The sequence below is a fragment of the Mytilus galloprovincialis genome, chromosome 10, assembly GCF_965363235.1.
Source record: "Mytilus galloprovincialis chromosome 10, xbMytGall1.hap1.1, whole genome shotgun sequence".
NCBI lineage: Eukaryota > Metazoa > Mollusca > Bivalvia > Mytilida > Mytilidae > Mytilus > Mytilus galloprovincialis.
In genome coordinates this window covers 63,684,439-63,705,446 of record NC_134847.1, presented here as the reverse complement: position 1 = coordinate 63,705,446, position 21,008 = coordinate 63,684,439, and the positions used below count along the sequence as shown (strand labels likewise).

Here is a 21,008-nt window from a genome sequence, read left to right as displayed (position 1 = left end):
AAATAGAATTACAACACACATTTGATTTTCTTGTGTCAAAACAGATATTATAATGTTAAGTCGAATAGAAAATTTGTTTAAATATTTATTTTATGATTCAGTTGTCATTTCTTATTCACCCCCTATTTGAAAATTTACTTCCGGTTTCACTTTGCTAAAAAAATACAACACCACCTGACTGCCAAACAAATTGATATCCCACTCCATAATGGATTCAGATGGCTTGCCTCTTGTTGGACCTGGTGTTGATTATACAAAGGTGTCTTAAAGAAATCATTTGTCATACATACTCACTAATTTACTGTCATTTAGTGCCAAATTGTCAATGACAGTTGAGCTAAATTATCAGTGTTCAGTTGCATAAATAAAAAATCTTTCATTTAATCAGATATCAGCCTATTAGGTTGAAGAAGTTGCTTCCCCGTAAAGTATGTTTGTTTTTCCCTTTAGTCAGGGGATCCTCCCTGGTCCACCAGTTAAGACCAACTCAATATATCATTATTTCCAGTAGTCTGAGATTACTTTGACGTCCAGCGGCTGTTTTGCCAGACAAGCTGGGGCCGTCAGAGTTTGTCCCATATCAAAACGTGGATACTTACGCATCCAAAATAGATGCACTGCTTTGTCGCTTCTGGTGCCAACTAACGGCCTTGGAATTATATCAATTTGTCCATTTTTCCTTTATCTCTTCATTTATGATATACACCTACCTGCCACATTTTGTTAAACAGTTTTCATAGTGACCCATTGTTTTCTTCATTTTGACATTCATTTTCAAAGATTATCACGTGACCACTAGAAAACAGTGATGATTTATGCAAATGACCATAATCTGATACCTCATAACTCATTCATTTACGATGCATGTAATCTAAATGTCCAAGAGCTTCAGATTGTTATCGTGGTTGGCACTAAATGCTTAATACTTATCTCCTGTAAAGGAGGTGACACTTCCTTCAGATTGTTATCGTGGTTGGCACTAAATGCTTAATACTTATCTCCTGTCACCCTTGGATTTCCAACTTCACACTAGAAAAGCTCCAGGGAGAAGTTTATTCATTATGTCACCCTTGGATTCCCAACTTCACACTAGAGAAGCTCCAGGGAGAAGTTTATTGATTATGTCACCCTTGGATTCCGAACTTCACACTAGAGAAGCTCCAGGAAGAAGTTTAATTGATTATGTAACCCTTGGATTCCCAACTTCACACTAGAGAAGCTCCAGGGAGAAGTTTATTGATTGTGTCACCCTTAGAGTTAGATTCTTAACTTCACTCTTAGAGAAGCTCCAGGGGGAAGTTATGGATTATGTCACCTTTGGATTCCCAACTTCACACTAAAGGTGTGTCGTTGTTGTTAGAAGACATTTGGTTTTTGCACTATAACTTTAGTATGAGTATAAAGAAATATAAACACAAGGTTTATGACCACAAAAGGAAGGTTGGAATTGATTTTGGGAGTTTTGGTCCAAACAGTTTAGGCATAAGGGGCCCAAAGGGTCCAAAATTAAACTTTGTTTTGATTTCATCAAAAATTGAATAATTGGCATTTTTTGATATGCCGAATCTAACTGTGTAGTGTGTATGTAGATTCTTTATTTTTGGTCCCGTTTTCAAATTGGTCTACATTAAGGTCCAAAAGGTCCAGAATTAAACTAAGTTTGATTTTAACAAAAATTGAATCCTTGGGGTTCTTTGATATGCTGAATCTAAATATGTACTTAGATTTTTGATTATTGGCCCAGTTTTCAAGTTGGTCTAAATTGGGGTCCAAAATTAAACTTTGTTTGATTTCAACAAAAATTGAATTCTTGGGGTTCTTTGATATGCTGAATCTAAACATGTACTTAGATTTTTGGTGGAAGAAGACTTCAAGTCTTCTGAAGACCTATGGTGCCGACTTTAAAATCATTGAATACCTCCGTATGCCGCATCCGTTTCTGTGCATTACAATTTCATAACAAATTCCGATTCTTGACACCGATTTTTACACATGATTAAGCATCTGAATCATTTAATTTGTAAATTAGGATTGAAAAACAATCACTATCGTAAATATGTACCCTTTTATGTAAATTATGGATTTCATCTCATCTACATGAACATTGTTTGTTTACATGTAACCGGATGTTTAAATGTAGATATTTGTAGTACGCATGCGTGAATTTGGTATCTGGTCGACTTGCCCTGTTTAGATGTTCGCCCTTGGTCTGTTCGTCCTGAGTTCTTTCGACCATATAGTACATTTGCCCTGTTTTCATTCTCTTCACTATTATCAAGGACGTTTTATAATACGTCCTTGCATTTATTAAAAAATATTAATATTAAGGGTATCATTAAAAAGAAGTCTAAAACACGATTTAGTGAAAATCATCTGTTCCTTATTTTGTTCCCAAGGTAAAACAATCGTCTTCAGCCAATCTAATTCTCATGATCAAATCAATAAGCCAATCAAAAACGTTTTCTCTGAAGATTATTCTAACATGCTAGATTTTGTTCTTTGTTGTTTTCATCTAGTTGTAAAATCGTAAACATGGCACTTCTGTAGGTGAATTTTCATCTGCAAAGAGGGTTCCTACACAGCTTAAGGATAAAAGCATGACTGATTGACAAAATTCATTGATGCAGTACTACCATAAAGATAATACTGAATAGTAGTTTTTTTCACTAATTTATTGACATAATACGTTATTTCTGTATTCAATTAAATCATTTAAAGCACAATGTACTGTTCTTTTTTTCACAAAGACCAACAAATAGGTTGGGACCCCCCATCCCCATTATGAGTGGTGTCCCTTAAAGGAAGGACTGTCCCTGAAACAAGAGGTCATTTTACTGTTGAAGATAAAAGAAAGAAAATTTTTAAGATTTTTAACTCAAAAGTGGGATAATTTATTATATTTGGAACAACTTTATAAAGAAGATATAAGTTTAGAAACATCACAAAATTATTTTGACATGTTTGACCATTTAATACTTGATAGATGCATAGTTCTTGGGGAAAGTTTCATCAAATAATATGAATATAAAGGTGCCCATTTTTTACAGTGGGTTGTTATGTTCTTCCAATGAGGGTTATCCCTCATTTGGAGTGTTGTTCCCAACCTGTAAAAGGTCCATATTTGTGCATAATTCAAAATTGAAAATTTCAACAAACATCATGTATTCTTAAACAAGAAAATAAACCCTGGTCTGCTAGCTACATGTTCATCTTTTCTACTGATTTAATAACTAGAATCATGCAAACAGACTTAAGAAAAAGGCATGTAAGCTCATCATACAAATATGACACTTTTTCTAGACAATCCAGATCATTCAAAATACTTCGCTAAAATCGTAACCTTTAAAATTGTTGTTGCGCACTAAAGAAAAACCATGGGAACTTTCAAAAGTTGGCAGGTAAGTAACAAGTCTTACTATTTTTATGCCCCATTTATGGGCATTATGTTTTCTGGTCTGTCAGTCCGTCCTGCTTCAGGTTAAAGTTTATGGTCGAGGTAGTTTTTGATGAAGTTGAAATCCAATCAACTTGAAACTTAGTACACATGTGTTCTTTATGATATGATCTTTCTAATTTTACTGCCAAATTAAAGATTTTACCTAATTTTCACGGTCCACTGAACATAGTAAATGATTGTACGGATGGGAAATCTATGTACTTATGACACATTCTTGTTTGAAGAAAAAAATACGTCATAACGATAATGGAACAAAGCAGGCTGGGTTAGTGGGGCTGCTTTTATGGTAATTCAAGTTATCTTTTATTCACCTTCTTCCACCTCAGAGCTATCAGCTCTTTGATTTATTATGGGCCCAGTTTTCAAGTTGATCCAAATCGTGGTCCAAATTTAAACTTTGTTTGATTTCAACAAAAATTGAATCCTTGGGGTTCTTTGATATATGCTTAATCTTAATCTGGAGCTGGCATGTCAGTTAACTGCTAGTAGTCTGTTGTTATTTATGTATTATTGATATTGTCATTTTATTTATTTTCTTTTGTTACATCTTTTGACATCGGACTCAGACTTCTCTTGAACTGAATTTTAATGTGCGTATTGTTATGCGTTTTCTTTTCTACATTGGCTAGAGGTATAGGGGGAGGGTTGAGATCTCATAAACATGTTAACCCCGCTGCAATTTTGCGCCTGTCCCAAGTCAGGAGACTCTGGCCTTTGTTAGTCTTGTATGATTTTTAATTTTAGTTTCTTGTGTATAATTCAGAGTTTAGTATGACATCCATTATCACTGTACTAGTATACATATTTTTAGGGGCCATCTGAAGGACACCTACGGGTGTGGGAATTATAGCTACATTGAAGACCCATTGGTGGCCTTTGACTGTTGTCTGCTCTATGATTGGGTTGTTGTCGCTTTGACACATTCCCCATTTACTTTCTCAATTTTATGTTTTTAGATTTTTGATGTTTGGGCCCGGTTATCAAATTGGTCCACATTGAGGTCTAAAGGGTCCAAAATTTAACTTTATTTGATTTCATCAAAAATTGAATTCTTAGATATGCTGAATCTAAGTTCTTAGACCACATTCATTATGTGTCAGAAACCTGTGTTGTGACAACTCACAATCCAAATTCAGAGCTGTATCAAGCTTGAATGTTGTGTCCATACTTGCCCCAATGTTCAGGGTTCGAACTCTGAGGTCGTATAAAGCTGCGCCCTGTGGAGCATCTGGTTGTTTATTAAATTTCAAAAATTATTTAGGCACTCACTCCAGTGGTTGTACATTTCAATGTCATTTTGACATCATGTACATATATTTTTTTAATCATATACAGAAATATAGAAGACTTTTTTTATTTAATTTTTCTTCACATCTTTACATTTGTATAAACAGCATGTGGAGATTCTTATTTTAAAACATACAGAAGACTTAGTACTGATATATTTGTTGTATACACCTTAAAATTTTAAAAGAAGAATACTTTTTTATTGGTTTAAAAGAATACTTTTTGTTTTCTTTCAGGTGGAAGCCATTCAGCAGAAGAGAATTGTTGCATTTATAAACCATTTTGTTACACATACAGCTAAATTTCTCAACAGATTTTCTTCTGTGTGTGAAGAAAAGTTAGAACATATGTCAAACAGAATTCAGGAATTAGAAGTATCAATGAATTTATTAGAGGCCAAGGTTTGTATTTTACAACTGAGTGGTCTCATACACAGTTAAAAGTGCCATGCATAATATAGGCATGAGGGCCAATACATGCAAATTTCATGAGTGAATCATGCATAAATCATGTGATATATGAAGAATATGTGGGGTCTTTGGAATGGTCAAATAAAGACTTTAAACTGTTATTTACTGCCTCTTAAATTAGGATGCAGCATTAAGGAGTAAGAGCAGTGCATGGCCTCCTTGGAATCAGAACAATGTGTCCAGCTTAGGTGATGTGTCTTCCTACAGATTTTTACCTTGTTATTTATCTCATTGATAATCCGACTCAGTGTGTCCATCTAGTTCAAAACAGGATTATATTCATATTACTTTAAAATACCCTTTAAAATGACATGCATTTACATTGTAATTTTCTGCTGACCATTTAACACCCCTCATGATCCATCCTCATTATTGTTATGTATTGTAAGAATATATTGGTTAACAAAATTAAGGTTAATAACTCTAGCATACAAAGGAGTAGGATCAGTTATTCAGTAAGACCCATTTTTGGCCCCAAAATATATCAGTTTAACAAAATTGTTATGTAAACTTTTAGCTATTTATTGGAAAGTAGAATACTTCTGCTACATAAATATGGGCTGTTTTTGACAATACATGTACAATGCACATGTATCTGGTACAAGCATCATTAAGTCAAAATCTTCACAATTTTTGCATTTGAGTTCAACTTTAGACAGTTTTCGTCTTAAATAGAAGTGGCCGCATTTGTGTATTCTTAAGTGTCATTCTCTGTAAAAACAAACAAATTCATGGGACTGTTCACACCAATGTCACAGATTTAGAATTTCTTTTCAATATTAAGCCCATAAATAAAGGCAACAGTAGTATACCCCTGTTCAAAATTCATAAATCGATAGAGAAAAAAAAAATTTATGTTACAAACTAAAACTATGATGCCCTGATAACAAAAATAACTTTTATTTTTATTTTTGGGGTTTCTGTTGCCATGGTTACAGGTCCAATATATATATGTTAGCAGCAATAAGTGAAATAAGGCATTAAGCTTAAATCCTAGGCAATAAACTAATGCCTTGGCAGTAAGTCTGTTGCTTAAATGATGTCAGGCATTGGTCTTAAATCCTGGAAATGTGTGCAGGCATTAAGCTTTATGCCTAAAATATAAATGCAAGTAAATAAAAGACATTTATTCATTTAAATAAAACCAATGTGTTGCATAATAATATTATGAGAACTGGGGCCTGTTTATCGAAAGTGTCCTAAGATCGGTCCTTTAAGATATTCTTAGGACATAAATTATGATAAAGTTAGGACCGACTTGCAACATGTTTTAGCATGCACATCGCAACTATCTTAGGATTATCTTAGCTATGCTGTCCTAACTGCTGTCCTAAGTATTGGTGTCAAAGAAAATAGAAAATTTGAGTAAAAATCATTTTGTTATTATAAGTTTTAGAACTGTTAACTAAGAAAATTTACTTATCCAATAAAAAAATTGGAAAATGGTGTGATCACAAAATCATATCTTAATTTTGTCTATCTTTGACCTGTTCAAACCAGCTCCACTAGTGAAGTGTACAAATTTTCAAATGAATATTATAATTATTCTATAGAATCTCCCCCCTTTTTTAGTTGGATACAATTACTTTTTTAAATCCTTTTAATATTTTGTAAACCACAAAACATGAAAAAGTATGAGTGAATTCTGTTTTTTAACTGTTGAAATTACTAAATAAACTTACTTTTGAAGATCTGTCAAATAAAGGTATATTTATAAATATCATTTAGAAAGGCCTTTTTATCAAGAATAAATCACCAAATATTCATAAATTCAAGAGTTTACTTATTGCCGAAAATTATGTTTGGCAATAGGATGAATAATCATCATCAGATTTCAAGAAATAAGCTTAAAGCCTGAATTTCAGGCAATAACTTAATGCCTAGGCGTTATTGTAGCTTATTGCTTAGGATTTAAGCTTAATGTCTAATTTCACTTGCCGCTAACATATATAAGCCCAGTAACTGAGTAGCAAAATCTCAAAATGCATCATTTTTAACTTTCATTATTTTTAACAAATATATATTTTTAGCCTAAATCATGAACAAATAAAGTTCTGGAATAACACAATAAAGTAAACAGATATTATCTTGAATCCATTCAAAACATTAAAAATAGGCCCTTACCAGACCTACTCCTTTATGTTTTAGGAACCATTTATATGAGATAGGGTGTTGTATGCTTACAACTTTTATTGTTATTTCATTTTATTTTTTATAGTACCAGACTTTTAAATTCAACAAGATTGTTTAGGTGTCACCCATTACTTTTATTGCATAATGAGTAATTCCTTAGTAGCTCTAATAGTTTTTTGTGTTTGCAAAAAACAGTAGGGACTACCCGGACTAGTTACATGTATTCTGGTTATAATTGTAAATTTTAATATCAGACACATAAAAAAAGACTTGCATACATTAGCTACTTCAGATTCATAAACATGATAAAAAAAAGTGTTTGCTTGCTGCCCTACTTTTTCAATGATATTTTTTCATCTGAAACATTTGAAGAACAAATAAAGGTTTGGTGTGACCGTAATTAATATAAAGAGACAGAAAATTTCAATAAAAGATAAATTAATGGAATAGATCTATTTAATGTTGTAAATTTATAAGCAATAATATAATTTTAAATTTAAGAAATGCTGGTTGCACCTTTAGCACAGTGAGTCTACCTATAACTAGATCTTATTTAGCTATTTACAAGTTATGAGCCAAGAAAATTTGTTTTCAGAAATCAGCAGTTGAATGTCCTGATTTGCATTTATATAGCTGTAATAAACAAATTGGTTTGTTTTACTTGGAAAATTGTCCAACAGGAACCGTAACTGTTTGATTAGCATGTAATAAGAAGGTTTATCCTTATATGTGATAATGTAAAAATAGCTATAAGTTCTGTAATCTATTTTTGCAGCTTTCATCTGTTCCTGGTTTAGAAAATGTAACAGCACCTGCTAGTGCTTCTAATGGAACAACTTCATCACAAGCCTCGGGAGGACCTCCACCTCCAGTGGACACACCTGTGGCCACACCAGCAGCCACTGCCACGCCAGCAGGTCAACCACCGGTAAGTTACATAAACATCTTATTCTTAGAATCTGTTTTCAACAATAATTAAGGGATATCAGTCTTGCTAATTTGTATCACCATTTATACAGTAAATAGTACTACATTTTAATAAAACATATAGGCAGTTTACCATTTGATATTTTAGAGAATTGTGAGTAATTTCATTGTAAAGTTTGTACACCAAATGAAAACGACAGTACACTATTGTTTTGATATTCATTGGCTTGGAGCTTGTTAACAGATCACTAAATATTTGTGTAAGATTTTAAAAATATTACGCTGAATACATATGAATTACAAAACATTTATTTGATTTATTTAACATTGCAAATATCTTTCTCATAAAAGAGGGACAAAGATACCAGAGGGACATTCAAACTCATAAATTGAATATAAACTGACAACGCCACTGCTAAAAATGAAAAAGACAAACAGACAAACACTAGTACACATGACACAACATAGAAAACCAAAGAATAAACAACACGAAACCCCACCAAAAACTAGAGGTGATCTCAGGTGCTCCGGTTAAATAACCATTACTACTATCTCAAATTATTCTGGATATATAAATCTTGAACATTGTTTATAAATAATAATTCGATAAGATGGATTTTGTTTATTTAAATTCTATCCAATTAAGTTTAATCATCAATTTAAGTGGTAGTACAAAATGGTTAATTGCAATGCTGAGCCTCTATAGGGCACATCTTTTCCTTTAAGATCAGATATTTTTGACATTGCTAGTAACAATATGTATTTAATTTCAGCCACCAGATGAAGCAGCTCCAGCCCCACCCCCACCAGAATCAACAAACCCTGTATCAAAAGATCCAAGATATATGAAGTTCTTCAAAATGTTACACTTTGTATGTATATCAATTTGACATCAGTTCCAATTTGCAGAGAGAATTTCATTGTTGACGACATTCTTTAACGTGAATAATATGGGTCATTGATTGAAAATTTAACAGGAATAATATGGATCATTGATTCAGAAAATTTCTTAATTATTTTACATGACTGATGAAATTCAACAGTTTTCATGGTTTTTTGCTATTTAGTTGTATGAAGACTTGTTAATATTCTGACAGTATTTTAATTGTTTCAATTGTCATCAACATGCACAATATTTACCACTAGACTTTAATCACCCAACAATCAATGAACTCATAAACTCTGAAAATAAAAGCTAGTATATGTGCTTCATTTTAGTCATTCCTCTTAGTATTTTAGCTTAAAACTACAAATATGAATTAAAAGAGACGTTGGATAAACCTCAATGAGACACAACATCTTAAAAACTAGACGTTGAATTGTTTAATACATTCTCTCAGACAACAATGTGACCCTGTTCAATTATAAATAGACTGAAAAACATAAAATACAAATAGATAGGTAAGCACATGCAACAGTATAAGGTTTAGTTCTGAATTCTTTTTGATCCACAATAATTAAATGTTTATCATTTATCAATAACCTATATAATATAATTAACAAGATGTGGTATGAGTGCCAATGAGACACCTCTCCATCCATGTCACAATGTATAAAAAGTCAATAGGTCAAAGTACTGCCTTCAACATGGAGCCTAGGCTCACACAGAACAGCAAGCTATTAAGGGCCCCAAAATATTTAATGTAAAACAATTCAAATAGGAAAACCAACGGTTTAATCTATAAGATTGATCTTTTAAAGAGAAGATCAATCAATGAAATTGGTGTTTCCTGGACTTGGTTTAGCCTATTATTCAAATGAAAAAGTATGATCTTTGATAATTTGTATTTTAAATTTAAGGGTGTTCCACCTACTGCCATTAAACTGAAGATGAGAGATGAAGGACTAGATCCAGAATTATTAGAGTAAGTAATGTTATGATAAATGTTATGCATAGTTTACATGTTTAAGTTTGTGATTAGGTTAGTTTAAAAGAAACCACTCATGTTAAGTCAATGATTGTAATAGCATTTGCATGTCTTTTTTCCATGGAGATAATTTGGCCCTTTCAAGGTTCATTGACTTTCAAATTTTTAAATGTTTAAAAGGTTAAGTTGTGTTTAGGTTAGTGATTAGGGATCTACTTATCGGTATTATAAGTCAGATATATTTGGTATGTACATGTAGTTTTATAAGCATTGGTATTTCTCCTTTCCATGGAGATTATTCTGTTCATTGATTTTGAATGTTTTGCATAGTTTATATGTTTAAATATTGCCATTTGGATTCAATATTTGCATTATATTAATAGTCTATAAAAAATAAAATGTTGCTACAATCTCTGTGCCACAACCCTTCAAAAAATCAAGAATACACATCATATTTCCTGTATTTTACTGATAAATAGATTTCATTTTTGCAGTCACCATTACCCTTTTATGCTAACTGCAACAATCACAGGAGAGACATTGTTACACAGAAACATGTACACAAAAAAGTGACATTTTCAAAATGAAAGTATTGGTAAAAATTTTGGGAATCACATACCAAAACATTTTAACAGAAAACATTTCATCTGTTACATGAACTTAAATTGCAAAACTTGAGGATATTGAGTCAAAATTTCACAAAGTATATTACCTGTTTTCAAATATTTCAATGGTTTCATAAGGAAGTCTTTCCAAAACTTATCTTGTTACCTTTAATAGGTGACCGCCAAGAGATGCTAATAGACAGAAGAAATGATATTTCATAGACAAATGATAAAACATGTATTGATTGTCATTCATTTTCATGGGTACAAATTTTCATGGATGGAGAAAATTGTATTTTCTTTGATAATTTGTTTTGCGGTTTTGCCAAAATATGCATACAAGCCTATAGAAAATATGTACCTAGTCAGGGTTTCCGCAGGCGGTCGCCATTTTTGCAATTTGCGAGAAAATAATAATTGTGGCTATTAAAATTTGTCATTTGCGAAAGATATTAGCGAAAGAAATATATATAACGATTTAGTTTCATCCATCTTGTTTATTTACTTTTTTCTGGTTTCTTGAACTATACCTGAGCAGACAATACTCAGAATTCACCTCAATACTCCAAATTCAACTTGAACTCGTTAAGATTTTGACAGAAATCAATAATCAGCTGATTGCATTTTACAGCTAATAACAACAAAAGACTAATTAATAAAGGTGTTGGTTGTATTGTTTGACAAAATGATATTATTAAATGTCACATAAAGAATTTATGTACCACTTGTGTTCGAAGCAAACTTCTTACGTCTCCTCTCCTTCTTATAATGAGAGTCTAGTTATCATATTAATTTTGATCTCTGTTTTTGTCGAGCCTGCAACTTTTGTTGCAGAAAGCTCGACATAGGGATAGTGATCCGGCGGCGGCGGCGTTAGCTCACTTCTTAAAAGCTTTATATTTTAGAAGGTGGAAGACCTGGATGCTTCATATTTTGTATATATATGCTTCATGTTACGAAGTTTCCGTCAGTCACATATCCAATGTCCTTGACCTCATTTTCATGGTTCAGTGACCACTTGAAAAAAAGTTAAAATTTTTTGTAATGTTGAATTCTCTCTTATTATAAGTAATAGGATAACTATATTTGATATGTGCGTACCTTGCAAGGTCCTCATGTCTGTCAGACAGTTTTCACTTGACCTCGACCTTATTTCATGGATCAGTGAACAAGGTTAAGTTTTGGTGGTCAAGTCCATATCTCAGATACTATAAGCAATAGGGCTAGTATATTCGGTGTATGGAAGGACTGTAAGGTGTACATGTCCAACTGGCATCTGACCTTGACCTCATTTTCATGGTTCAGTGGTTTTTGTTAAATTTTTGTGTTTTGGTCTGTTTTTCTCATACTATATGCAATAGGTCTACTATATTTGTTGTATGGGATGATTGTAAGGTGTTCATGTCTAGCGGGCAGATGTCATGTGACCTTGACCTCATTTTCATGGTTCAGTGGTCAAAGTTAAGTGTTTTGAGTTTTGGTCTTTTTATTAGCTCACCTGTCCCGAAGGGACAAGTGAGCTTATGCCATCACTTGGCGTCCGTCGTCGTCCGTCGTCTGTCGTCCGTCGTCTGTCGTCGTAAACTATTTCAAGAATCTTCTCCTCTGAAACTACTGGGCCAAATACTTTCAAACTTTAACTAAATGTTCCTTAGGGTATCTAATTTATAAATTGTATCCGAAGTTTTGATCTATCAACAAACATGGTCGCCATTGCTAAAAATAGAACATAGGGGTCAAATGCAGTTTTTGGCTTATAACTCAAAAACCAAAGCATTTAGAGCAAATCTGACTAGGGTAATATTGTTTATCAGGTCAAGATCTATCTGCCCTGAAATTTTCAGATGAATCAGACAACCCGTTGTTGGGTTGCTGCCCCTGAATTGGTAATTTTAAGGAAATTTTGCTGTTTTTGGTTATTATCTTGAATATTATTATAGATAGAGATAAACTGTAAACAGGAATAATGTTCAGCAAAGTAAGATTTACAAATAAGTCAACATGACGGAAATGGTCAGTTGACCCCTTTAGGAGTTATTGCCCTTTATAGTCAATTTTTAACCATTTTTCGTAAATCTTAGTAATCTTTTACAAAAATCTTCTCCTCTGAAACTACTTGGCCAAATACTTCCAAACTTTAATGGAATGTTCCTTAGGGTATCTAGTTTGTAAATTGTATCCGAAGTTATGATCTATCAACAAACATTGTCGCCATTGCTAAAAATAGAACATAGGGGTCAAATGCAGTTTTTGGCTTATAACTCAAAAACCAAAGCATTTAGAGCAAATCTGACTAGGGTAATATTGTTTATCAGGTCAAGATCTATCTGCCCTGAAATTTTCAGATGAATCAGACAACCCGTTGTTATGTTGCTGCCCCTGAATTGGTAATTTTAAGGAAATTTTGCTGTTTTTGGTTATTATCTTGAATATTATTATAGATAGAGATAAACTGTAAACAGGAATAATGTTCAGCAAAGTAAGATTTACAAATAAGTCAACATGACGGAAATGGTCAGTTGACCCCTTTATGAGTTATTGCCCTTTATAGTCAATTTTTAACCATTTTTCGTAAATCTTAGTAATCTTTTACAAAAATCTTCTCCTCTGAAACTACTGGGCCAAATACTTCCAAACTTTAATTGAATGTTCCTTAGGGTATCTAGTTTGTAAATTGTATCCGAAGTTATGATCTATCAACAAACATGGTCGCCATTGCTAAAAATAGAACATAGGGGTCAAATGCAGTTTTTGGCTTATAACTCAAAAACCAAAGCATTTAGAGCAAATCTGACATGGGGTAATATTGTTTATCAGGTCAAGATCTATCTGCCCTGAAATTTTCAGATGAATCAGACAACCCGTTGTTGGGTTGCTGCCCCTGAATTGGTAATTTTAAGGAAATTTTGCTGTTTTTGGTTATTATCTTGAATATTATTATAGATAGAGATAAACTGTAAACAGGAATAATGTTCAGCAAAGTAAGATTTACAAATAAGTCAACATGACGGAAATGGTCAGTTGACCCCTTTAGGAGTTATTGCCCTTTATAGTCAATTTTTAACCATTTTTCGTAAATCTTAGTAATCTTTTACAAAAATCTTCTCCTCTGAAACTACTTGGCCAAATACTTCCAAACTTTAATTGAATGTTCCTTTGGGTATTTAGTTTGTAAATTGTATCCGAAGTTATGATCTATCAACAAACATGGTCGCCATTGCTAAAAATAGAACATAGGGGTCAAATGCAGTTTTTGGCTTATAACTCAAAAACCAAAGCATTTAGAGCAAATCTGACATGGGGTAATATTGTTTATCAGGTCAAGATCTATCTGCCCTGAAATTTTCAGATGAATCAGACAACCTGTTGTTGGGTTGCTGCCCCTGAATTGGTAATTTTAAGGAAATTTTGCTGTTTTTGGTTATTATCTTGAATATTATTATAGATAGAGATAAACTGTAAACAGGAATAATGTTCAGCAAAGTAAGATTTACAAATAAGTGAACATGGCGGAAATGGTCAGTTGACCCCTTTAGGAGTTATTGCCCTTTATAGTCAATTTTTAACCATTTTTCGTAAATCTTAGTAATCTTTTACAAAAATCTTCTCCTCTGAAACTACTGGGCCAAATACTTCCAAACTTTAACTGAATGTTCCTTAGGGTATCTAGTTTGTAAATTGTATCCGAAGTTGACTGTGATCTATCAACAAACATGGTCGCCATTGCTAAAAATAGAACATAGGGGTCAAATGCAGTTTTTGGCTTATAACTCAAAAACCAAAGCATTTAGAGCAAATCTGACATGGGATAATATTGTTTATCAGGTCAAGATCTATCTGCCCTGAAATTTTCAGATGAATCAGACAACCTGTTGTTGGGTTACTGCCCCTGAATTGGTAATTTTAAAGAAATTTTGCTGTTTTTGGTTATTATCTTGAATATTATTATAGATAGAGATAAACTGTAAACAGCAATAATGTTCAGCAAAGTAAGATCTTCAATTAAGTCAAATTGACCACAATTGTCAATTGACCACTTAAGGAGTTATTGCCCTTTAAAGACTTCTTTCACAATTTGTTCATCATGTTGACTTACTTTAAAAAATCTTCTCCTTTGAAACTGCTGTATCAATTTCAGCCAAACTTAGGCTAAATGCAGGGTTGGCAAAAACCCGGGTTTTATGAGTATTGCCCAGCCCAGTGGGAAATACTGGGAAAACCCGGGTTTTACTGGGTTTTACTGGGTAATACTGGGTAATATAGAATACTGGCCTGAATTTCAAAGAGGATTCATTTATCAAACACAAATGCAATACATTTAAGATATATATAAACCTATTTTTATTTATAACTACATGTACGTTTACTTGTTTGAGAGTCCTATAAGACATACATGTACAAATGTACTTGTAAGAGTATACTATACATTTGAGAAAGAATTATTCTAACAACTCTGAGATTTTTGATTTCAACTATATATAGCTAATATAAAGAATTTACCAATTACATGTAATAAAAATTACTTTGAAATAATTTATAATATGTACAAATGTACATAACTAATTGATAAGTAATTATTCAGATTTGAACATAGATATGTTTATATAACAAGAATCAGCCTTTTCATTTCTATAAGAGTTAATGACAAGACCCTGTAGGGTGTTTATTTAGCAATCATGATTGCATGTATAGCAATTTAATTTACAATCCACATAAACACTGCAATAAAATGTTTAGATTATTGAAACAATACTTGGAAATTAACAAGGAATCCTAAAATGTGCAAATCTTGTATTTTGCCTACATGAAATTTATGTAGAGAAGAGAATGAAATTGAATTTTTTATCTTCTAGAAATGACTCTCAATGGTTATCTGTATAAAATGTATATATTTAGCTATAATACTATGAAACTACAACAAGTCTTTACTATTTATTGTTGAAATAAGCTTAAAAAATCATATTGCCCAGTATTGCCCAGTATTACCCATTTCTGGGAGTATTGCCCAGCCCGGGAATACCCGGGTTTTCCCGCCCAGTAAAACCCGGGCGGGTAATACTTTGCCAACCCTGGCTAAATGAGTTTCAGAGTATCTAGTATAAATTTTATATTTTATTTCCTTGTATGTCAAGAAACATAGCTCCTATGGCTAAAATAGAACATAGGAGAAAATGATTATTTTTTTGGGCTTTTGAAGAAAACAGCACGATCCAAAAAAACATTTAAATAAATTGAAAAGCCAAAATAATCATTGATGAGAGATTTAACCAAAAGAATTAAGGTGAGCGATTCAGGCTCTTGAGAGCCTCTTGTCTAATATTATATGCCATAGGTCAACTATATTTGGTGTATGGAAATATTTTATGATCTTTATGTCCGTCGTGCAGGTTTTATTTGACCGTGACCTCATTTTCATGGTTCAGTGGTTTTTGTTAAAAATTTTTGTTTTGGTCTGTTTTTCTCATACTTTAAGCAATAGGTCTACTATATTTGTTGTATGGGATGATCGTAAGGTGCACATGTCTAGCGGGCAGATGTCATGTGACTTTGACCTCATTTTCATGGTTCAGTGGTCAAAGTTAAGTTTTTGAGTTTTGGTCTTTTTATCTAATACTATATGCCATAGGTCAACTATATTTGGTGTATGGAAATATTTTATGATCTTTATGTCAGTCGTGCAGGTTTTATTTGACCGTGACCTCATTTTCATGGTTCAGTGGTTTTTGTTAAATTTTTGTGTTTTGGTCTGTTTTTCTCATACTATATGCAATAGGTCTACTTTATTTGTTGTATGGGATGATTGTAAGGTGTACATGTCTAGTGGGCAGATGTCATGTGACTTTGACCTCATTTTCATGGTTCAGTGGTCAAAGTTAAGTTTTTGAGTTTTGGTCTTTTTATCTAATACTATATGCCATAGGTCAACTATATTTGGTGTATGGAAATATTTTATGATCTTTATGTCAGTCGTGCAGGTTTTATTTGACCGTGACCTCATTTTCATGGTTCATTGCACAGTGTTAAGTTTTTGTGTTTTGGTCTATTTTTCTTAAACTAAGTAATGGGTCAACTATATATGCTGTGTAAAAGCATTGTTAGCTGTACATGTCTGTCTGGCATGGTTTATCTGACCTTGACCTCATTTTCAAGGTTCATTGGTCTTTGTTCAGTTTTCTTGGTTAATGTTAAGTTTATGTGACAGTTGTAATAAAGCTTAGCTTTATACTTAGGACTAACAACATAATATCAATGATTAGTATAGAAGGCGAGACATTTCAGCGTGTGCACTCTTGTTTATATTCTGTGTTTTACTTTAATTCCTAGGATACCATTTTTTATGGATTTCATAGGTAAAAGTGAACCATGAATTAAAATGTTCAACTAGGTACAGGGTTTCCCCTTGGTCAATTACTTTTTTTGCCACCACTTTTGCCAAAACAATATATTTTTCGCCACTTTATTATTTTTATTAAAAGTAAGTGGTCCCCATTTTTAGAAAAGTTGTTCAAAATATAATGAATTTCCCCCTTTTAAGTTTAAAAAAAGTTCTTCTTTTAAAAAGTAAATGTTAAGAGTTTATTCATTATAATGTAGACTAAGATAAATTTGAGAGAATAAACAAAGACATCAATGGGGCAAACTCATCTTATTAAGGGGGGGGGGAGTAGAAAAAAGGATTTTTTTTAATGAAAAATATATTTATGTTACTTGACGAAAAAAATAATAAAGTGGTGAAAAATATATTGTTTTGGAGAAAGTGGTAGCAAAAAAAGTAATTGACCCAGGGGAAACCCTGTACCTAGTTGAACATTTTAATTCATGGTTCACTTTTACCTATGAAATCCATAAAAAATGGTATCATAGGAATTAAAGTAAAAAACAGAGATCAAAATTAATATGATAACTACAAACCTAATCTTATGAAAAAAATGTTTAATTACGAAAATGAGTTGAGAGAGTGAACAGGCATCATGAAGAGCTTTAAAATATGTTTGACAACCAATTTCAGTGCCCCACTTACATGACTTATAGAAACACTATAGAAAGATATATAAGAGATAAATCATATGAATATCAAATTCAACATAAAACTGGCTTGATTTTAGTGGTAAAGTTTGTTTACAACAGCTGTGCACTTTTAATGTCCTGCTTGGATTGTTTCTGTTGTAATAGAACATCTGTTATTTTATCCTTCCATTTTATTTAGTTCTCTTTTTTCATCCCTGTCTTGTTACCAATGACTTATCTGTTTTATAACTTCCATTTTATTTTAAACATAGTTAGTCCTGTATTTTTGGTCTGTTATAACATACTAAACTTATTTTTATTATTTCAGCACACCAGATGCTCCAGCACCTGTTGGAGGTGCTCCATCAGAGGATAGTAATAGTGAAAGTGACCAGGAGGATAATGATGATGATGAAGAGGATGAGGAGGATTGGTGATAGATTATATGATCATGTGATCTTAAGTGGACATGTGCAATACAGACTGTTGATCAATGAATTGTTGGCAAATTAACATTCCTGTGATTTATTTTTTACAAATAAATATATATTTCTAAATCATTGCAATTAAATATATTAAAATGAAACAAAGCCTACAATTCTATAAATTTTTAAGGCTATTTTTTTTTTAGCTTACTTGTGCAGAAGATTGCTGTGAAAAGCAAAAGCAGATTAAGGAACCTAGGGCTCCAAGTCCCCCCTTGTGGAGCTACATATAAGGTTTATGCATAGACTTGTTACAAAATCCTGGATCCAAATCTAAAATGTTTATCATCCTATTCCATCTGAAACAAAACAGCAGTCTGTAAAAAAAGATTTAAGGAGCTATGCTATTACAGTCTAGCCTGCCAGAATTGTCACCTCATTTCAGCAGTCACCTGTCTGTAACAGTCCTTTTAAGACCCTATCAACTGTCTTCTCTATATAACTTTAACTCTTTTCAGCAATAATCTGTCTAGCCATTTCAACGTTCATCCAATTTTCCAAGGAAATCGTCATTGAAACTTTATAACTGGTAATTTTTAATGTTTTTATTATGCCCCACCATGGGGATTATGTTTTTGGTCTGCATCCATTCATTCGTCTGTTTGTCCATTATTTCTTCTGTACGTCATTCTGTCCTGCATTAGGTTAAAGTTTTTGGTCAAGGTAGTTTTTGATGAAGTTAAGTGTCCAATCAACTTAAAACTTATTACACATGATCTCTATGATTTGATCTTACTAATTGAAAACCAAATTAGAGTTTTTACCCCAATATCAGGGTCTACTGAACATTAAATATGACAATGCCTGCTTCAGGTTAAAGTTTTTGGTCAGGTAGTTTTTGATGAAGTTGAAGTCTAATCAACTTGAAAATTAGTACACATGTTCTCTCATGATATGATATTTCTAATTTTGATGCCAAAGTAGAGTTTTCACCAATTTTATTGTCCACTGTATGAAATATATATGTTGTTAATATTAAAGTCAAAATTCAAATCTGAACCCGTTTAAAACCAACATTGCACAGTTGAAGGTGAATTCATGAATTCCCTGTGTTTTTTTCATTAAGGGGATTCGCGGATATAAAACGATTTTTTTTAAATATATAATTTCGGTATATATTTCTATAAATGAACTTTATCATAAACTTAATAGAAAAATGAAATAAAAAAATGGGGTCAACGTTCATTTAAGCTCACAATCTGCCTCCTATTAAAAGAAGTATACATTTTTGTTAATGTCCTTTTTTTCTGTTGAACTGATAGGAGAAATAGAGATAATATTGAATAAAAAAAAAACTAAATTACAGAAAACGCTTAAATTTTTACAATTATTTATTTGAAAACAACAATAAAAAATATAGGTCACTGATAAGTAAAAAAAGATATTTCAATTTTAATGCCACAAAATGGCATTTTTGCACCAAAGGGAGATAATTTGGAGCTTTTTCAATGATATAAACATTTAAAAAGTCATCTGAGGCCAAACTGAGTTGATTTTTTTGGTTGATTTTTGTACCATATCATTAAATAATAACTTATAGCGTAATAAATAAAATGTGTAATGAAAAAACAAATGTTTAATTTTTTGCTGAAATTTTTGTACCCGTGAGCCTCCTTAAAGTTTTCCTTGAAATCTCTATAATGAACTATTTCTTTACAATTTTTCTTCAAATTAAAAGTGCCTGCATCCACCACTTTTTATTTCACTGATTGCAAGTACAATAACTACCAATTAAAAACACTAAAATGATCACAGCCTTGAGTGTTGTTGGACTGTTTTGGAACCTTTGTTTAAAGGTCACCTCTCTTGAGCGTTCACTTTTGATACCTCCCAACAGTGACTGTTTAATACAGGTTCAGATATAGTTGGTATATTCTGTCTGCTTAAAAATTCCATTTTGACAATGCTTGTACTATTTCATAACCACCAGGACTAAATTGCATAGACTCTGAGCCTCAGTGGCACATGGTTGCCCATATTTTTAGCTTGGAAATACACAGTTCTGCTATTGGCAATTATTTGAATGCCAATCAATAAAAAAAAGTAGATATTTGCATTTTTCTAATGAACTATCCTTACACAAGCAGCTGCAAGTACTTGTTCCAAATGCATATATTCATCTTTAACTAGATTCTTATAAGTTTAGATCATTAAAGATGAATAAGATGTCGATCTTAAGATGGCAAGATTAAGAAGGGTGACCAAGTTGTCAATAGGTTTTATTTTATCATTTGACTGAGGTTTATTACAAAATTATAGTTTTTGTTCAATAAATAAAAAGTTGTCGTACAAGTGGGAGTTTTGGCTAGCTTTAAAACTTTACCTACAATTTTAGGAAAATGCCTGTATGAAGTCAGTAATATGACAGTTGCTTTTCACGTGTTCCATTGATTGATAGCGTTTGATTTTGTCCTTTTTTATGGAATCCCCTCTTGAATTTGAGTTCGTTATTTTGTTATACACTTAACTGTTTTACAAACCCTGTATCCAATTTGATGTGTCGCATTCTGTTTTAATAGCATCCTTGCATTTTTCGTTCAAAAAATATACAAATCATTTGACAAAGACGGTTATAACTCCCTGATTTGACACATTAAATTATTTTTCTAATCCAAGTTAAAAATGGCTTCAACCTTTGATTATTTTGATTCCTTGAACTTTATTATTAATTTGACCTTTGAAGGATGTTTTGGTTCAACCATTACTTAGTGATATGTAGATGAAAGACAAGTCTGATGTACTAAATTAGACGAGGTTTTACAACCACT

At 32.3% G+C, this 21,008-nt stretch overlaps 1 protein-coding gene across 1 annotated transcript; it reads left to right on the top strand.

Annotated features, from left to right (window-relative positions):
- The first annotated feature begins 124 nt into the window (after positions 1-124).
- Positions 125-18,312, top strand: LOC143048098 (WASH complex subunit 3-like). The gene is made up of 6 exons (XM_076221548.1): positions 125-259; positions 4,981-5,145; positions 8,123-8,275; positions 9,048-9,146; positions 10,075-10,139; positions 18,084-18,312. Exons 1-6 carry the CDS (start codon positions 209-211, stop codon positions 18,190-18,192), a joined length of 642 nt encoding a protein of 213 aa, XP_076077663.1. The 5' UTR covers positions 125-208; the 3' UTR covers positions 18,193-18,312.
- The last annotated feature ends 2,696 nt before the right edge of the window (positions 18,313-21,008 follow it).

Bases quoted from the DNA above. Each gene is read 5' to 3' on its own strand.
- LOC143048098 (XM_076221548.1), top strand. From the start codon at position 209: ATGGATTCAGATGGCTTGCCTCTTGTTGGACCTGGTGTTGATTATACA. The intron at 260-4,980 runs GTGTCTTAAAGA...GTTTTCTTTCAG, and splicing joins CTGGTGTTGATTATACAAAG to GTGGAAGCCATTCAGCAGAA. The intron at 5,146-8,122 runs GTTTGTATTTTA...CTATTTTTGCAG, and splicing joins TGAATTTATTAGAGGCCAAG to CTTTCATCTGTTCCTGGTTT.